This window comes from Heloderma suspectum, chromosome 15 (genome assembly GCF_057233095.1).
Source record: "Heloderma suspectum isolate Gila_16-S chromosome 15, 16-S_ref, whole genome shotgun sequence".
NCBI lineage: Eukaryota > Metazoa > Chordata > Lepidosauria > Squamata > Helodermatidae > Heloderma > Heloderma suspectum.
In genome coordinates, this window is record NC_139472.1 from 15,542,991 (window position 1) to 15,557,017 (window position 14,027).

The following is a 14,027-nucleotide window of genomic DNA, read 5'->3' on the forward strand; positions in this document are numbered from 1 at the left end:
CCCCAGACCTCCCAGGGTTGATGCCCACTGTTCTTCTGTATGCGTGCCCACTCCTCAGAACCCACAACCATCAGGACTCATGGGTTGCATGTGTGCAGTGGAGGCTAATAGCTCTGATATCAGTGGGGTGGTGAATGTGCTCTGGAATTTCAGTCAGAACTCTAAAAGGAGCTATCCAAGGTGCTAGCTCCTTTAGAATTCTGACTGGTTCTGACTGAAACCTGGAGCACATTCACCGCCCCACTGACATCGGAGCCATTTCCAAGTAGCGCCAGATCTCAAATCAAATTACAATCTCAAAAACGATAGAATGATCTCAGTACGAATCCAAGGCAAACCATTCAACATCACAGTAATTCAAGTCTATGCCCCAACCGCTGAGGCTGAAGAAGCTGAGGTTGATCAGTTCTATGAAGACCTACAACACCTTCTAGAACTAACACCAGAAAAAGATGCCCTTTTCATCACAGGGGATTGGAATACCAAAGTAGGAAGTCAAGAAATAACCAGGACAATAGGCAAGCATGGCCTTGGTGTACAAAATGAAGCAGGACAAAGGCTAATAGAGTTTTGCCAAGAGAACACGCTGATCATAGCAAACACTCTTTTCCAACAGCACAAGAGGCGACTCTACACATGGACATCACCAGATGGTCAATATCAAAATCAGATTGATTATGTACTTTGCAGCCAAAGATGGAGAAGCTCCATACAGTCAATAAAACAAGACCTGGAGCTGACTGTGGCTCAGATCATGAGCTTCTTATTGCAAAATTTCGGCTTAAATTGAAGAACATAGGGAAAACCACTAAACCATTCAAGTATGACCAAAATCATATCCCTTATGAATATACAGTGGAGGTGAGGAATAGATTTAAGGGATTACACCTGATAGGCGGAGTGCCTGAGGAACTATGGACGGAGGTCCGTCACATTGTTCAGGAGGCAGCAACTCAGTGCATCCCAAAGAAAAAGAAATGCAAGAAAGCAAAGTGGCTGTCTGATGAGGCCTTACAAGTAGCTGAGGAAAGAAGGGAAGCGAAAAGCAAGGGAGAAAGGGGAAGATATATCCAACTGAATGCAGAGTTCCAGAGAATAGCAAGGAGAGACAAGAAGGCCTTCTGAAATGAATAATGCAAAGGAATCGAAGAAAACAATAGAATGGGAAAGACCAGAGATCTTTTCAAGAAAATCGGAGATCTCAAAGGAACGTTTTGTGCCAAGACGGGCATGATAAAGGACACAGAAGGCAGGGACCTAACAGAAGCAGATGAGATTAAGAAGAGGTGGAAAGAATACACAGAAGAACTATACAGGAAAGATCTGAATGTCCCTGATAGCCATGATAGTGCGGTCACTGAACTTGAGCTGGACCTCCTAGAAAGTGAAGTCAAGTGTGCCTTAGGAAGCATTACTAACAACAAAGCTAGCGGAGATGACAGTATTCCAGCTGAGCTATTTAAGATCCTAAAAGATGATGCTGTTAAAGTGCTGCACTCAATATGCCAACAAATTTGGAACACTCAACAGTGGCCACAAGACTGGAAAAGGTCAGTTTACATTCCAGTTCCAAAGAAGGGCAATGCCAAAGAGTGTTCAAACTACCGTACAATTGCGCTCATTTCACATGCCAGTAAGGTTATGCTCAAAATCCTACAAGCTAGACTTCAGCAGTATGCGAACCGAGAACTACCGGAAGTACAAGCTGCAGAAGTACAAGCTACAGAGGATGAGATGGCTAGATAGCATCACCGATGCAATTAATATGAACTTGAGCACACTCCAGGAGAGAGCGGAGGACAGGAAGGCCATGGCTATCTCTCTCTCTCTCTCTCTCTGACACCCTTTCCTCTCTCTCTTTGTCATTCTCTTTTCTCTCTTTCTGACACTCCCTTCTTTTCTCTCTTTCTGACACCCTCTTTTCTCTCTCTTTCTGACTCATTTCTCTCCATCTCTTGTTCTGTCCGTCTTCCTCCTTCTCTGCAAACTGCCGCAGGAAGGACAGATCACTCTTCTCAGAAGACGGAACTGATCACTTGCGGAGGGCTTTTGAAATTAGATTGATGGCTGCATGCTGCCTGCGGGCCATAAATTGCCTCCGCTGGCTTAACAGAAAGTTGTAACTTTGGGGGAGAATTCTGGGGGGCCGAAGCGAAATGTTTCCCGAGACTGTTCCCCACTTTACATTTTTCACTGTCATTGCTGTGTTTTATGGTCCTGGTGAGGACACTGATAACACTGCCCAGACTCTCAATGGCTGATGACCACCATTTCCACACACCCCAGCCGTTGGGGGGGGGGGAGCACTGTCATAAACCTGATTGGCTTCATGACAACACAACAAGATAACATCCTGTTGTCATAAAGCCCAGCAGATTTAGGGCAATATGTTTTGTGTTGATTCTAGAGAATCTTGGGGGAAAGTGATAGTCACCGAGACATCAGGGAACGACATTGTTTCTAGCTTTGAGAATTCAGTCCTGGCTTCACACCGTTTCAGAAATTGGCCAAAATGTTACTCCTGATCTGAGTGAGGCCTTTTGGCTCAGCCCATGGACTGCCATTGTTATCAATGCCATTTCTAGTTTTTGCCCCTATCAGAACTAGGGATGTACGAAAGTTCCGCCACGGATCTCGGGGAGGCCGAATGCCAGCGCATTCGGCCCCCGAAATCGGTGGCGGAATGGCCCGCCACCCCCCTGGGATGGGACTTACCTGGGGCGGATCTTCCTGGCGGCGGCGGCGGCTCCAGCAGCAGTTCGGCAGCGGCGGCGGTGGCTCCGGCGGCCGGTCCTCTGACCGGCTGCCACCGCCACCATTTCCAGGTTTAAAAAAAAAAAAAATGATAAGCTACGTAAAGATTTGTGTAGCCTATCACGGCTAGATTTTAAAAAAAACACCGTGATAGGCTACGTAAATGTTTACGTAGCCTATCACGGCTGACTTAAAAAACAACAACAACAATGCACGTATGCAAATGGCGGCGCCCATGGGCGCTGCCATTTGCATTCCTTATTTTGGCACGTCTTAGTCTACGTAAACATTTACGTAGACTAAGATGGCGAAAATAAGGGGAATGCAAATAGCGTAGCGTCTACACTAATTGCGTTCCCCTTATTATTCCCATGCGTTCCCCATGGGCGCCGCCATTTGCGTACACGCTTTTTTTTTTCTTTTTTTTTAATCAGCCGTGATGGGCTACGTAAACATTTACGTAGCCTATCACGGCTGACTGCAGGGACTCAAACAGTGGCGGCTACGGCCGCTGCCATTTGCGTCCCTGCTAGCCAGCAGCCGGATGTCCGGTTGCTGGCGGAGCCAGCCGGCAGCTCCGCAGAATTTACGCGTATATATTCATTTACGCGTATATATTCATAGAAAAATACGTACGTTTCCGCTGAGGAAATGTAGAATGGAATGGGGGACAATACGCTAAATGTTACGTACTGAGGTAAATTATGTAAATACTGATGTAAATGCTTCGGTCGTTATTTGCGGATTATTCTGCACAATGAAAAAAAAAATCATCCACATCCATCTGTGAGCGGACGACAGGACAAAAGGCACCTGGCAATTGTGAAACACAGGCGGAGTGGATTTTACACAATCCGTACATCCCTAGTTCCAGGCGGCCATCTTAATCTGCAGCAACCCCGCGTCTTTCTCCTCAGTGGGTTCCTTCTGCTGCTGCTCCTGGCCCTCCTCCAGCCCTTCTGTCCCAGAAGCCATTGCTGCTTAATTGACAACGATCTTTCCTGCAAGGGGGTCGTGCTCACTGCCTATTAACCTTCTTGGCCTCAGCTGGGAACACCAGCAGAGGGGAAAGCCACTGATATCTCTGTGCCAGGGGGGAAGTGTTCCCAGGGACCATGTGTGTGAACACACATAAGCCACACAATGCCCAATTACAGATGAGGAATGGCCGACTGACCATCACTCATTCTAGTGAGGGGTAAACCATATTTTGTTATAATGTGGATTAACACAAACAATTAATTAGCAGGTTCAGATGACGAAAGGAACAAAAGCCATGGATGAACCCAACAAAAGCCACATTTGGTTCGATGGCCGGGGTGCCAATTATCTGTCACGGTTTGGCTAGCAGTTAGCCTCTGTAACAGAACGTTGTTTGGCCTATTCGTTTCTGCTGCTCTGCGGCCGCTCATCTCCCTTCCGATGTCCTGTCTTTCTCTCCTCATTTTCTTTGAATATGTTCTCTCTCTTCTTCATTCTACCCCTTTTCTTGCTTATGTACTATTTAATGGATTTATAGGCTGCCTTTCAGGGTCATGCCCTTACAAAGTGGTGTAAATGGCCGTGCTCTCACAAGGCTGTAGAAACTGTCACAGAGCAGTACCTAGGCCAGTCTTTCCCAACCTTGGCCAAGTTCACTGGGAACGTTGCGCGTTGCAGTCCAACACATCTGGAGAGCACCAGATGAGAGAAGGCTGACCAAGGTGGTATAGGTCTGATGAAATCTTACGATTTCAAAAAGAGCAAATAAAGAAACAAAAAAGCACAGCCCAGAATCTCATAGCCAAAAACACATTCAGGAAAGACGACAGCCTGGAAGATATGCGTATTTTTGAGGCCCAATTGAAAGCCTGCACAGAAGGAGCCAAGTGTAATTCATTCCACAACTGTGGGGCCGCTACCATGAAGGCCCCGTCTCTTGAGCCTGCCAGCCTAACTGAGCTGATGAGCAAGCACAAGAGCAGGGTCTCCGAAGTTGATCTTAGTGAACAGGCAGGATCTTATGGGTGAAAGCAGTCTCTTAGATAAGTTGGCCCATGCCATTAAGGGTATAATAGGTCAGCACAAACACTTTGAATTGGGCTCAGATACACTGGTGGCCAGTGCGAATGGTGCAAAATCAGTGACTTTCTGGCCCCACCAACTTCCAGGTGGTCTCATTCTGCAGCAGTTGAAGTTTCCATACTGTCTTCAAGGACAGCCCATGTAAAGTACATTAGCCCAGCTTGGAGATAACTAGTGCATGGGTAACTGAAGTTAGGTCCAACCACAGCAGGAAAGGCCGCAGTTCTCCTACCAGCATAAGCCAATAAAAAGCGCTCCTGTCCGCTGATGCTACCTGATCCACACCAGATAGTGATGAGTCCAGAAATACCACCATGCTTTAAATGTGGTCATTCAGGAGGCATACAACCCCACCCAGTACTGATTTCAGATCTCATTCCAGAATGGACAACTTCCTAGCCCATAGTAACACCGTCTTCTCCAAATTAAGTTTCTGTTTCTTCCTCTTTATAGTTCCTCTGCAGTCCTTCCTCTTACAACTGCACCTTCCCTTGATTCCCCATCATCTTCTATTTCCATCCCTTCCAGTCCTCAAACAAGAAACTACCAGTAGGCTTGGGTACCTTTACCTTTCGATTGCCCTCCCCAGCTGCAGGGGGGAAACGATTTGGCTAAAACTGAGGGGAGTCAGGGGATGTGCCTTGTGGTTTTAATTAAGGTTCCCCTACCTCCCTCATAACTTGAACTCAGTTCTGTTCCCACACCCCCAGATTTCATAAATTGCAGGCATTGTATGTGCCAGTCCTGAGAGAGTGAGACATGCTTCATTGTTCCAGCCCTGGGAAGCCCTTTATATGTTTCGGCAAACTTCCCCTATTTTTGCAAGCAATTATCCCTCATAGATTCATTTTTGTATGCAATTTCCCCTAATGTGTGCATTTTTGTACACAGTTTTCCGTAATGTGTTAAAAATGCATACAAACGTTCATGCAATTTCTCCTACTGTGTGCCTTTGGAATACTGTGTACAGTTCTGGTCATCACACCTGAAAAAGATATTGCAGACTTGAACAGAGTGAAAAAAAAGGGCAACTCAAATGATCACAGGGCTGGAGTATCTCCCCTATGAAGAAAGGTTACAACAGCTGGGATTGTTTAGCTTGGAAAAAAAGGAGGATATGGGGAGACATGATGGAGGTCTACAAAATTATGCATGGTGTGGAGAATGTGGATAGGGAGGCATTTTTCTACCTCTCTCAAAATATTAGAACCCAATGGGGTCATCCTATGAAGCTGATTGGTGGGAGATTCAGGACAGATAAAAAGAAGTATTTCTTTACACAGCTCAGAGTTAAAGTATGGAATTCACTACCACAGGAAGTAGTGATGGCCACCAATTTGGATGGCTTTCAAAGGGGGTTGGACAAATTCCTGGAGGAGAAGGCTCTCAATGGCTACTAGTCTTGATATCTATGTGCTACCTTCGGTACCGGAGGCACTGTAAACCAGTTCCTGGGGAACATGGGTGGGAGGGTGCTGTTGAACTCATGTCCTGTTTGTGGGTTTCCCATGGTCAGCTGGTTGGCCACTGTGTGAAGAGAATGCTGGATTAGATGGACCCTTGGACTGATCCAGCATGGCTCTTCTTATGTTCTTATGCATGGTAAAATTCGGAGAAGCACGAATGGGGTAGGGTAATGGTTTCACGCATCAGTCTGAGGCATGTGAATTATGTTGGTTCATATTAAAATGTGAACCAAGCAAATTCCTCCACCATCCCTACCATTTCTACACTGACTTCAGCAGGGGCTTTTCTCTTACAGGTAATAAATGCCATCGAGCAAGATTACCGCCTGCCACCACCGATGGACTGCCCCAGTGCCCTCCACCAGCTCATGTTGGACTGCTGGCAGAAGGACCGCAACCATAGGCCCAAATTTGGACAGATTGTCAACACCTTAGACAAGATGATCCGGAACCCAAACAGCCTGAAAGCCATGGCACCACTCTCCTCAGGGTAGGGAATAGGGCAGGCTTTTAAAGTGTGCTTGCAGAGGCCTCATTGTCACGTTCTTGTGTCCTCTCCATTCGCAATCAACCCACTCTAGGAAACAAGGTGTCAGGCTAACTCTACGTTGTTAGTCAACAGCTAGCTTCTTCACAAATGCTGGTTCTCGGAGACTCTCAGACTGCATAGAACCAGCTACTCCACACTTCTACAAATGTCAGTAGAGGAGATGAAGTGGAAGTTAGAGAAGTTGCCAGCAGTCTGGGCATGAACTTCTCAGCCAGACATGCTTCACAGGGATGCCCCACCCTTAGGGTGGCTTTCTCCTACACTGGCTTCCACGAGTGGCCAACCTGGAGGAGCGTCTGAGCCCTGCCCCGAACTTTTCCCACTTTGCTCTGCGACGGACCCTAGTGTCCCTCAAGTCAAGCCCCTCGCCCTCTTCCTCTGAAACCTGAGGTCTCATGGGGGAGGAATGGGGGAGTTGTTCAGCCTGGGCCATCTGCGTGTCAAGATCTTAGGAAGAAGGTCTTGCCACATCTAGGCTCACTAGGGAGGGTGCCTCCCTCTGTTCTTGCTAGTCCCATTCTGATTCTGAATCTGAGCTGCCAGACATCTCCACACACTCAGATTCATTCCTGACAGTCATATTTTCAAGGGTCTGAAGGAGGCCATGCCTTCTGCTTTTGGCCCGACTGGATTTTCCCATGTACATGTCTCTTCCGCTTCCCTCCTGCCCCCATTTTGATCTATGGAAGTGACAGAAGAGGCTTTTTGGTGTATGCCATATTCAGTACAGCATCAGAGCACAAAACTTTTAATGGGGTTTTGGCAGGTCCTCCACAGTGCTGAGTGGGGGAAACTGCCCCAGTTAAATTACGTGGACATGGCACCTCTGGTCTTTATTTCTTGAATGCCATCTATGTACACTTGGTGCTTTACAAAGAATGGGAAGACAGGTCCCTTCTCCAAATGTCTTACAGTCCAAATAATTATTCAAAATGACAACAGGGGAAGGGGAAGGAAATGGAGGCAATGGTGAACAGGGGAAGAATATGCCGTTGTTCCAGTTGCAGGTAGTTATGCTCAGGGCTGGCCCTACCATTAGGCAGAGTGAGACAATCACCTCAGGCGGCAAATGTTAAGGGGGCAGCAGTAGCAGCCTTCCAATTGTTCTGCTCTGTTGCAGGACAGAGCTGTGGATGCCACACATCCGGAACTGGGCTCACTAAATGAGCCTGCTGCCTGGTGGAGGGCAGTGTTGAAGTAAGAATCAAGCCCTGGTCTAGCTGGCTTCCGTATATGGAATGAGAATGGGGCGCCATCTTGTTCTTCACCTCAGGCAGCTGGCCCTGGTTAGGCTGAGCTACAACAGGGCAATGGGACATCTCTAACGTTCAAGGATGTTCGTTCTTGTCTTGGTTAACAAGGCTCTCCACTGAGGTCAACTGACCCACTATTTTGACTCAGCAGTAAATAAAACCATGTAATTCAGAACACCGGAATCTGGGGAGAAATTCAAAATAGGAAAATTTGGGAAGCGCCTAAAGTCTTGTTCTGTTTTGTTTCGTTTTAAGGAATATTCCAACTTGGGGCAGGAGTATTCTTACCATGATGGGTAAGACAATCAGGATTGAGGGTGGGACTCTTCTAGGCCAATGGTAATCCAATTATTTTACTCTGCCCATTTTGGGGACTTTCTTCCAGGATTAACCTCCCCTTACTGGACCGCACAATCCCAGATTATTCCAGTTTCAACACCGTAGACGAATGGCTCGACGCCATCAAGATGAGCCAGTACAAGGAGAGCTTTGCCAGCTCCGGATTCTCCAGCTTCGACATGGTGTCCCAGATGACCATGGAGTAAGTGCCAGAGGATGGGGAGAAGACAGCCCTCAGGATCTTCCCAGATAATCCAGTGGCAATTTCACAATCTGCCTGGAGCAACTCTTATGGCTCCTAGACATGGAGCCTGTTCGGAGGACTAAGAGAGGGGATCTTTCCCCAAGCACACAGAAAAGGTGCAAGTAAAGCCACAGCAAAACGGATGCCATCTACAGCACAGGGAGCAAAGGAGAAGACCTGTTCCACAGTTCAGGATAATCACATGATACAGCCCTGTTGGGGCTGTGCCCCTTCACAGTACAGCTGGGGTGGGGTGCATTTTAAATGTTGCCTTGTATTACCAAAAACAACACAAAGAACAACCCTAGCATCTCAGGGAGACAGCTGGCTTAGAACCTCCAGCTTTCTACATGCAAGGAAACGTTTTTTCATGGAGCACTCAGTCATGCAGCCCCCAACAAGGGTTTGTGGCTATGCTGAATGTGTAAATCAGCTATCATTCCAGGGTAGAGATGGCCCATGGCAGTTTGAGGTGCCCGAGTTGGAAATTGACCGTGGCACCCTGTGATTTTGGGGGGGGGGGGAACGACACTTGACAATAATAATATGCTAAGGGTGCAATCCTATGCATGTTTAGACAGAGAAAAGGCCTACAACTCCCAGTATGCCCCAGCCAGCCATGCTGGGAGTTGTAGGCCTTTTCTCTGTCCAAACATGCATAGGATTGCCCCCTAAATAACTGATTATTTTATTCCCTTTAATGAGACACTCAGATCTGCAGTGTAAGGTGGGGCTACCCAACCAAGCCGAATTGTAAGGCCTGGGTTCTCACTTGCTTTTCGTGCAACCAGACCTTGAATTCTACTGCTCCCTGTTCCCTGAAAGATGTCCCTGGTCAACACTGTCCTCCACCTACAGACACCTCATGTGATCCTGCTTTTCTAATTGGCTTCCTTATTTCAGAACATTCCTGTTCTGCAAAATAGGGACCCTTAGCTCTGTAAAGTAGTGCTGTGCCGAAAATTCCTCCCACATCTTTTTTGACCGTTCTCATTCAATTTGATAGGAGAGAAATTGCTTTTGAGAAGAAATCCAGTGGTGAAGAAATTTCAGAGAAATTCTCATGGGTTGGGTTGGGGTTTCTCGGGCTTACCTTACTTAGGAGGTGGCCGAGGAGTGAGCACAAGGGTCCTGTTTTTCCTTGTACAGTCATCTCTCCAGCAGCCTCTTCCTATAGTTCAATTAAAGCCCAGTTTAAGGCACCATGAGGTAATCCTTCCCATAGGGCTTTTTCAGCTCAGGATGTACAGGCAGCCTGGGAGGCTCACTGGGATTAGGTAAGCTCAAAAACACCACAAAAATAAATGACAAAACATCCTGAATGAGGCAGAACAATAAAAGCCTCTTTCATGGGGGGAGGAAACGTTCAGGAAATTGGAGGACCGATTTTGGCAGAGCACGAACTCCACCCCATCCCTGGAGCTGGACACAACACTGCCCCCACCTGCATTGTGGTAGATGTAAACTGGGAGCTGACCTGCCAAGACAGTTGATGCTGTTGCAGCGCAAAGACCCCAAAACCTTTAGGAAAAAAGAAACCAGCTGTGCTACAAGCCCTGCCAATGGGGAGCCCTGCCTGGGAGAAACGGTTGAGAAACTCTCCTCCTCCTGGAGAAATTTGGTGAAATCATCTCCCAGCTTTCTCTGCCCACAAGTAAGGTAGAGAATTTCAAGAGGCCATTTGCCGACAGCTCTACTATTAAGTTCACACCTGCTCAACCCAGGCAGGCTTTTTTTCTCCTCACTATACAGAAACATACAGAGCTGCACCGAATCATGGGGGGAAACAGTAGGGCAAAATCCACAGATGCCATAGAAAACAGATGTATCTTTGGAAAGTTGGGCCAAAGCTCAGTGGTAGAGCCCATGCTTTGCTTTGGAATCTGCAAGGTTCAATTCCGGGCATCTCCAGTTAAAGCTGAGAGAGCCACTGCCAGTCCAAGTAGCCAATAATGAACTAGGTGGACCAATGAACTGACTTGGTATAAGGCATTGTCCTATGTTCCACAGGCTAGTTCTGTGTGTTGTGAGAATGGGCCCTTGACCAGAGACTCTGAACAGTGACGTGTCAGTGTTTATAGACTTGGGGTGGGATTAGGAAGCGCAGTCTAGCTTGAATGAATGATTCACAGCGACCCCAACTTTCTCCTCGTTGTGCCTGGCAGCTGCTTTCTCACTAACCTTTCTCCCCTGTTGTGTGCGTTTTTGTTTTGTTTCATGCTGCCAGGGACATCCTGCGAGTGGGGGTCACATTAGCAGGGCACCAGAAGAAAATCCTGAACAGTATCCAGGTGATGCGGGCACAGATGAACCAGATCCAGTCCGTGGAGGTTTGAGAAGCTGGGCGTACACACATCTCTTCCTCAAGGCCCTGTTCCCTTTGGTCCCTGTGTGTCCGAGCCCTTGCTGGGCCTTACCTTCCCCCACAGAGACGGCAGCTACAGGGAAGGGTCAGCCTCAAGGCAAAGTGGCTGCAGACGTTGCCAATCCAAAAAAAGGGAACAGTGAGGACTCTTATTTAGAAGGATGTTTTAAAAAATGGAACAGGACAGGAATGATCTTCCCCCCAAGGGCTCTGAGATGAACAAGTGGACTGGGGAAGGATCCAGAGCGGCTCCTTTTTCCTCCTCCTTTGCACTGGTGCAGTTGCCTTCTGGAGCACAAAGTGGACCAGAAAGCCTGGGGTGGCAAACTGCATGTCCCTCCGAGTCTTGCTGGGCAGGCCTCCCCCAGCAAACAGCCAGCAGCTCTGCGGACTGGGCCGAAGAGGGGACAAGAGTCAGAAAATGTTTCCCATGGAATGGGCCAGGAATGTCTCAGTAGCAACGGACCTCGGAGATGAACGTGTCCTTTTCACTTCCTTTCCTCTAAAGGACCGAAACCAGAAGAAATGTTTCCCCCACCCTCCTCCTTTGGACAAGCAAGACTCTTTGCCCCACTGGGGAAAAAGAAGGACAAGGGGCTTTCTGAGGTCTCGGTCTCTGTTGCACTGGGACCACTTTGAGAGTGGCACTTCCTGGAGGCCACGCCCCCTCTACTTCCCAGTGGCAGCTCCTATCATATGCACAAGACATTCACAAGGCTTCACGCCTTTGCCAATGACCTGCCCCCAGAAGGCATCCCTTCTCCTCCTGTGCCATGCAGTACGTTGTAGATTTGATGTGCATTTCCATTTGCCTGTTGTCATTTCATCTTTTTCTACTTTGTTTACAACGGGTTGCGGGAGGTGGATTATTTTTTCAGCGGGGGGGGGGGGATGTTTTGTTTTTCTTTTTGCAAAAGCAGGATGACATTTCCACAGGTCTTGTCTCCCCAGGGCACTCTCCGTTTCCTCGCAGGCAGCTTACTGGCTGAGCACTTCCAAGGGATGCAGGTATTTTGGACACACCCTTATTCTTCTGCCGGGCTGCTCCTGAGTCTCTCCCCCCACCCCCGCACCATTTTCTAGCAGTTATTTCAAAGTGGTGGGACTGTCGGCTATTTCAGGTTGAGGAAGCCGTTGCCTGCCCCATCGAGAGGATCCCATGGGCAGGCGCTTGTCATGATAGCTCTTGAAAAAATGAGAACTGCTCACAGGGGCCATGAACTGGGAAGGCCAGCTGGGAGTGAAGCATTATATGCGAGAGAGTAAGATGGCTGGAGCCAGGGCCGGCCCAACCATTAGGCAGAGTGAAGGAGTTCCTTCAGGTGTTAGATGCTGGGAGGCAGCAGCGAGGTGTTAGAAGCTGTATGCCAATAAGCCTGCCCAGTACCACCTAAGCTAGCTAGCTTGCCCTCAGGTGCAGTGGAGGACGTGGTTCCATTGCCAGTATTGATGAAACAGTCCAGTTGGCTTCTGTGCATAGAATGGGAGCGGGAGCCATCTCGTTCTTTGCCCCAGGCAGCAGAATGTCTTGGGCCGGCCTTGGCTAGAGCGTGGAGCTGCCTTTCACAAGACCAGCCCAGCTTTAGAGCAGTGCATGAGTGGATGTTTCCTGCAGTCCTCAGGCACTCCGTCAGCTCTCTATCAGCCTTGTGGGAGATTGGAAACAGTGACAACAGTGAAAGCCCAGCAAGGGCAAGTCTTCAGATTTGTCAGGGAGTGCCCAGAGCTGTTCAGAATGACCCTCCAGATCTCTACTTCTGCAGACACTTCTGCAGACACAAGACGGAGTCCAGCTGGTCAGTCCTCAGCAGGTTAGTGGTATGTAGGCCTCAGGCCTGCCAAGGCTGAGTGTTGGTGGGGTCCAGATGGACCAGTTGCTGCAGCCCAACCCTGTCCTCTTTGACTAGGCCTGTCCTTGTAAAAGTCAAAAGCACGGGGAAGGTCTTGGATGGTTTGAAAGCCCACCATGGGAGGAACATGGCATCCACCCAGCTTAGCTCAGGGTTTCCGTTTCTACAGGGGAGGGTGATGACCAGCCGCACCAACAGGAGCTCCATGGAAGCTTTGCCTCTCCGAGGCTGTAAGCCAAAGGCCAGGATCAGACAATGGGCAACCACAGGTGGTCCACTCTGTGAATGAGTAGCCTTGGGCACATCCAGTTCTTCCTCCGTGCTGTGAGGAGGAGATTGGAAATGTTTGCTTCTGATTTTAAACTAAACGCTGTCCCTGACTAATATCGGACCACAGGGAACTGTGGCTTCTTTCAAATTCTGGTAGCGAGATCAAGGCAGGATCAAAATGTGTTTTCAGCTACTGGCTTGTTCTGAAATCATAGTTTAAACAAACCACTGATTCCTGAGATTGGACCTTATTGGAAACTGTGGTTTGTTTAAAAGCAGAAGTGAAAACGTCCAGTCCCCTCCTTGTGACCACGAAAGAGAGAGGGGATGGGGGGACTGCAGTGGTGAGGGTCACCACAGTTTGTTCATGTAGGAGAAAAACATGATCTCCCTTTGCTTCTGAACTGGGCCACATTGTTCGCAGGGAGTCAGTTTCCTTGGCCCAGCCCTGGCTGACAGGGAATGCCAAAAAAAGTACATGTTGTCCTCAGGCCTTCTATCTGTCATTCTTGTCAGACATGGGGTGAGATGCAGGGATCGAAAGAGGTTTAGGTGTCATGAAATCTGTTGAAATCCCAGAAAAGGGATCATGCTTAGCTTGGTGCCACAGTGCAAAGGGATCTCATAATTCCATGGACAGTATCCTGTTTGAATTGGGGGCAGTCCCTTTACAGACCATGGCCATTTTAATGCCACCCACTCTGCGCCCCCAAACATTCTGCTGAACCCTGAGCCATGCTATAGACTTTGCACTCTGCTGCCTTCCTTCTGTTTGGAGGAGAATTTGAGTGCATAGTTCTTTGCACGGGGGTGGGGGGCTCATTTATCTTTGCACTAAAGCTCCCCTCTCCCTGCCCTTCTGACATAGGTCC

The 14,027-nt window shown here is 48.4% G+C and overlaps 1 protein-coding gene across 1 annotated transcript in view; it reads left to right on the plus strand.

Annotated features, from left to right (window-relative positions):
* EPHB2 (EPH receptor B2) overlaps positions 1-11,844 on the plus strand; it is a 134,319-nt gene extending 122,475 nt beyond the window's left edge. Inside the window, exons 13-15 of the mRNA XM_084821719.1 lie at positions 6,581-6,774; positions 8,473-8,628; positions 10,898-11,844. Coding sequence (XP_084677845.1) covers positions 6,581-6,774; positions 8,473-8,628; positions 10,898-11,006 — 459 coding nt within the window. The 3' untranslated portion in view covers positions 11,007-11,844. The remainder of the gene's footprint in view (positions 1-6,580; positions 6,775-8,472; positions 8,629-10,897) is intronic.
* Positions 11,845-14,027: the final 2,183 nt, after the last annotated feature.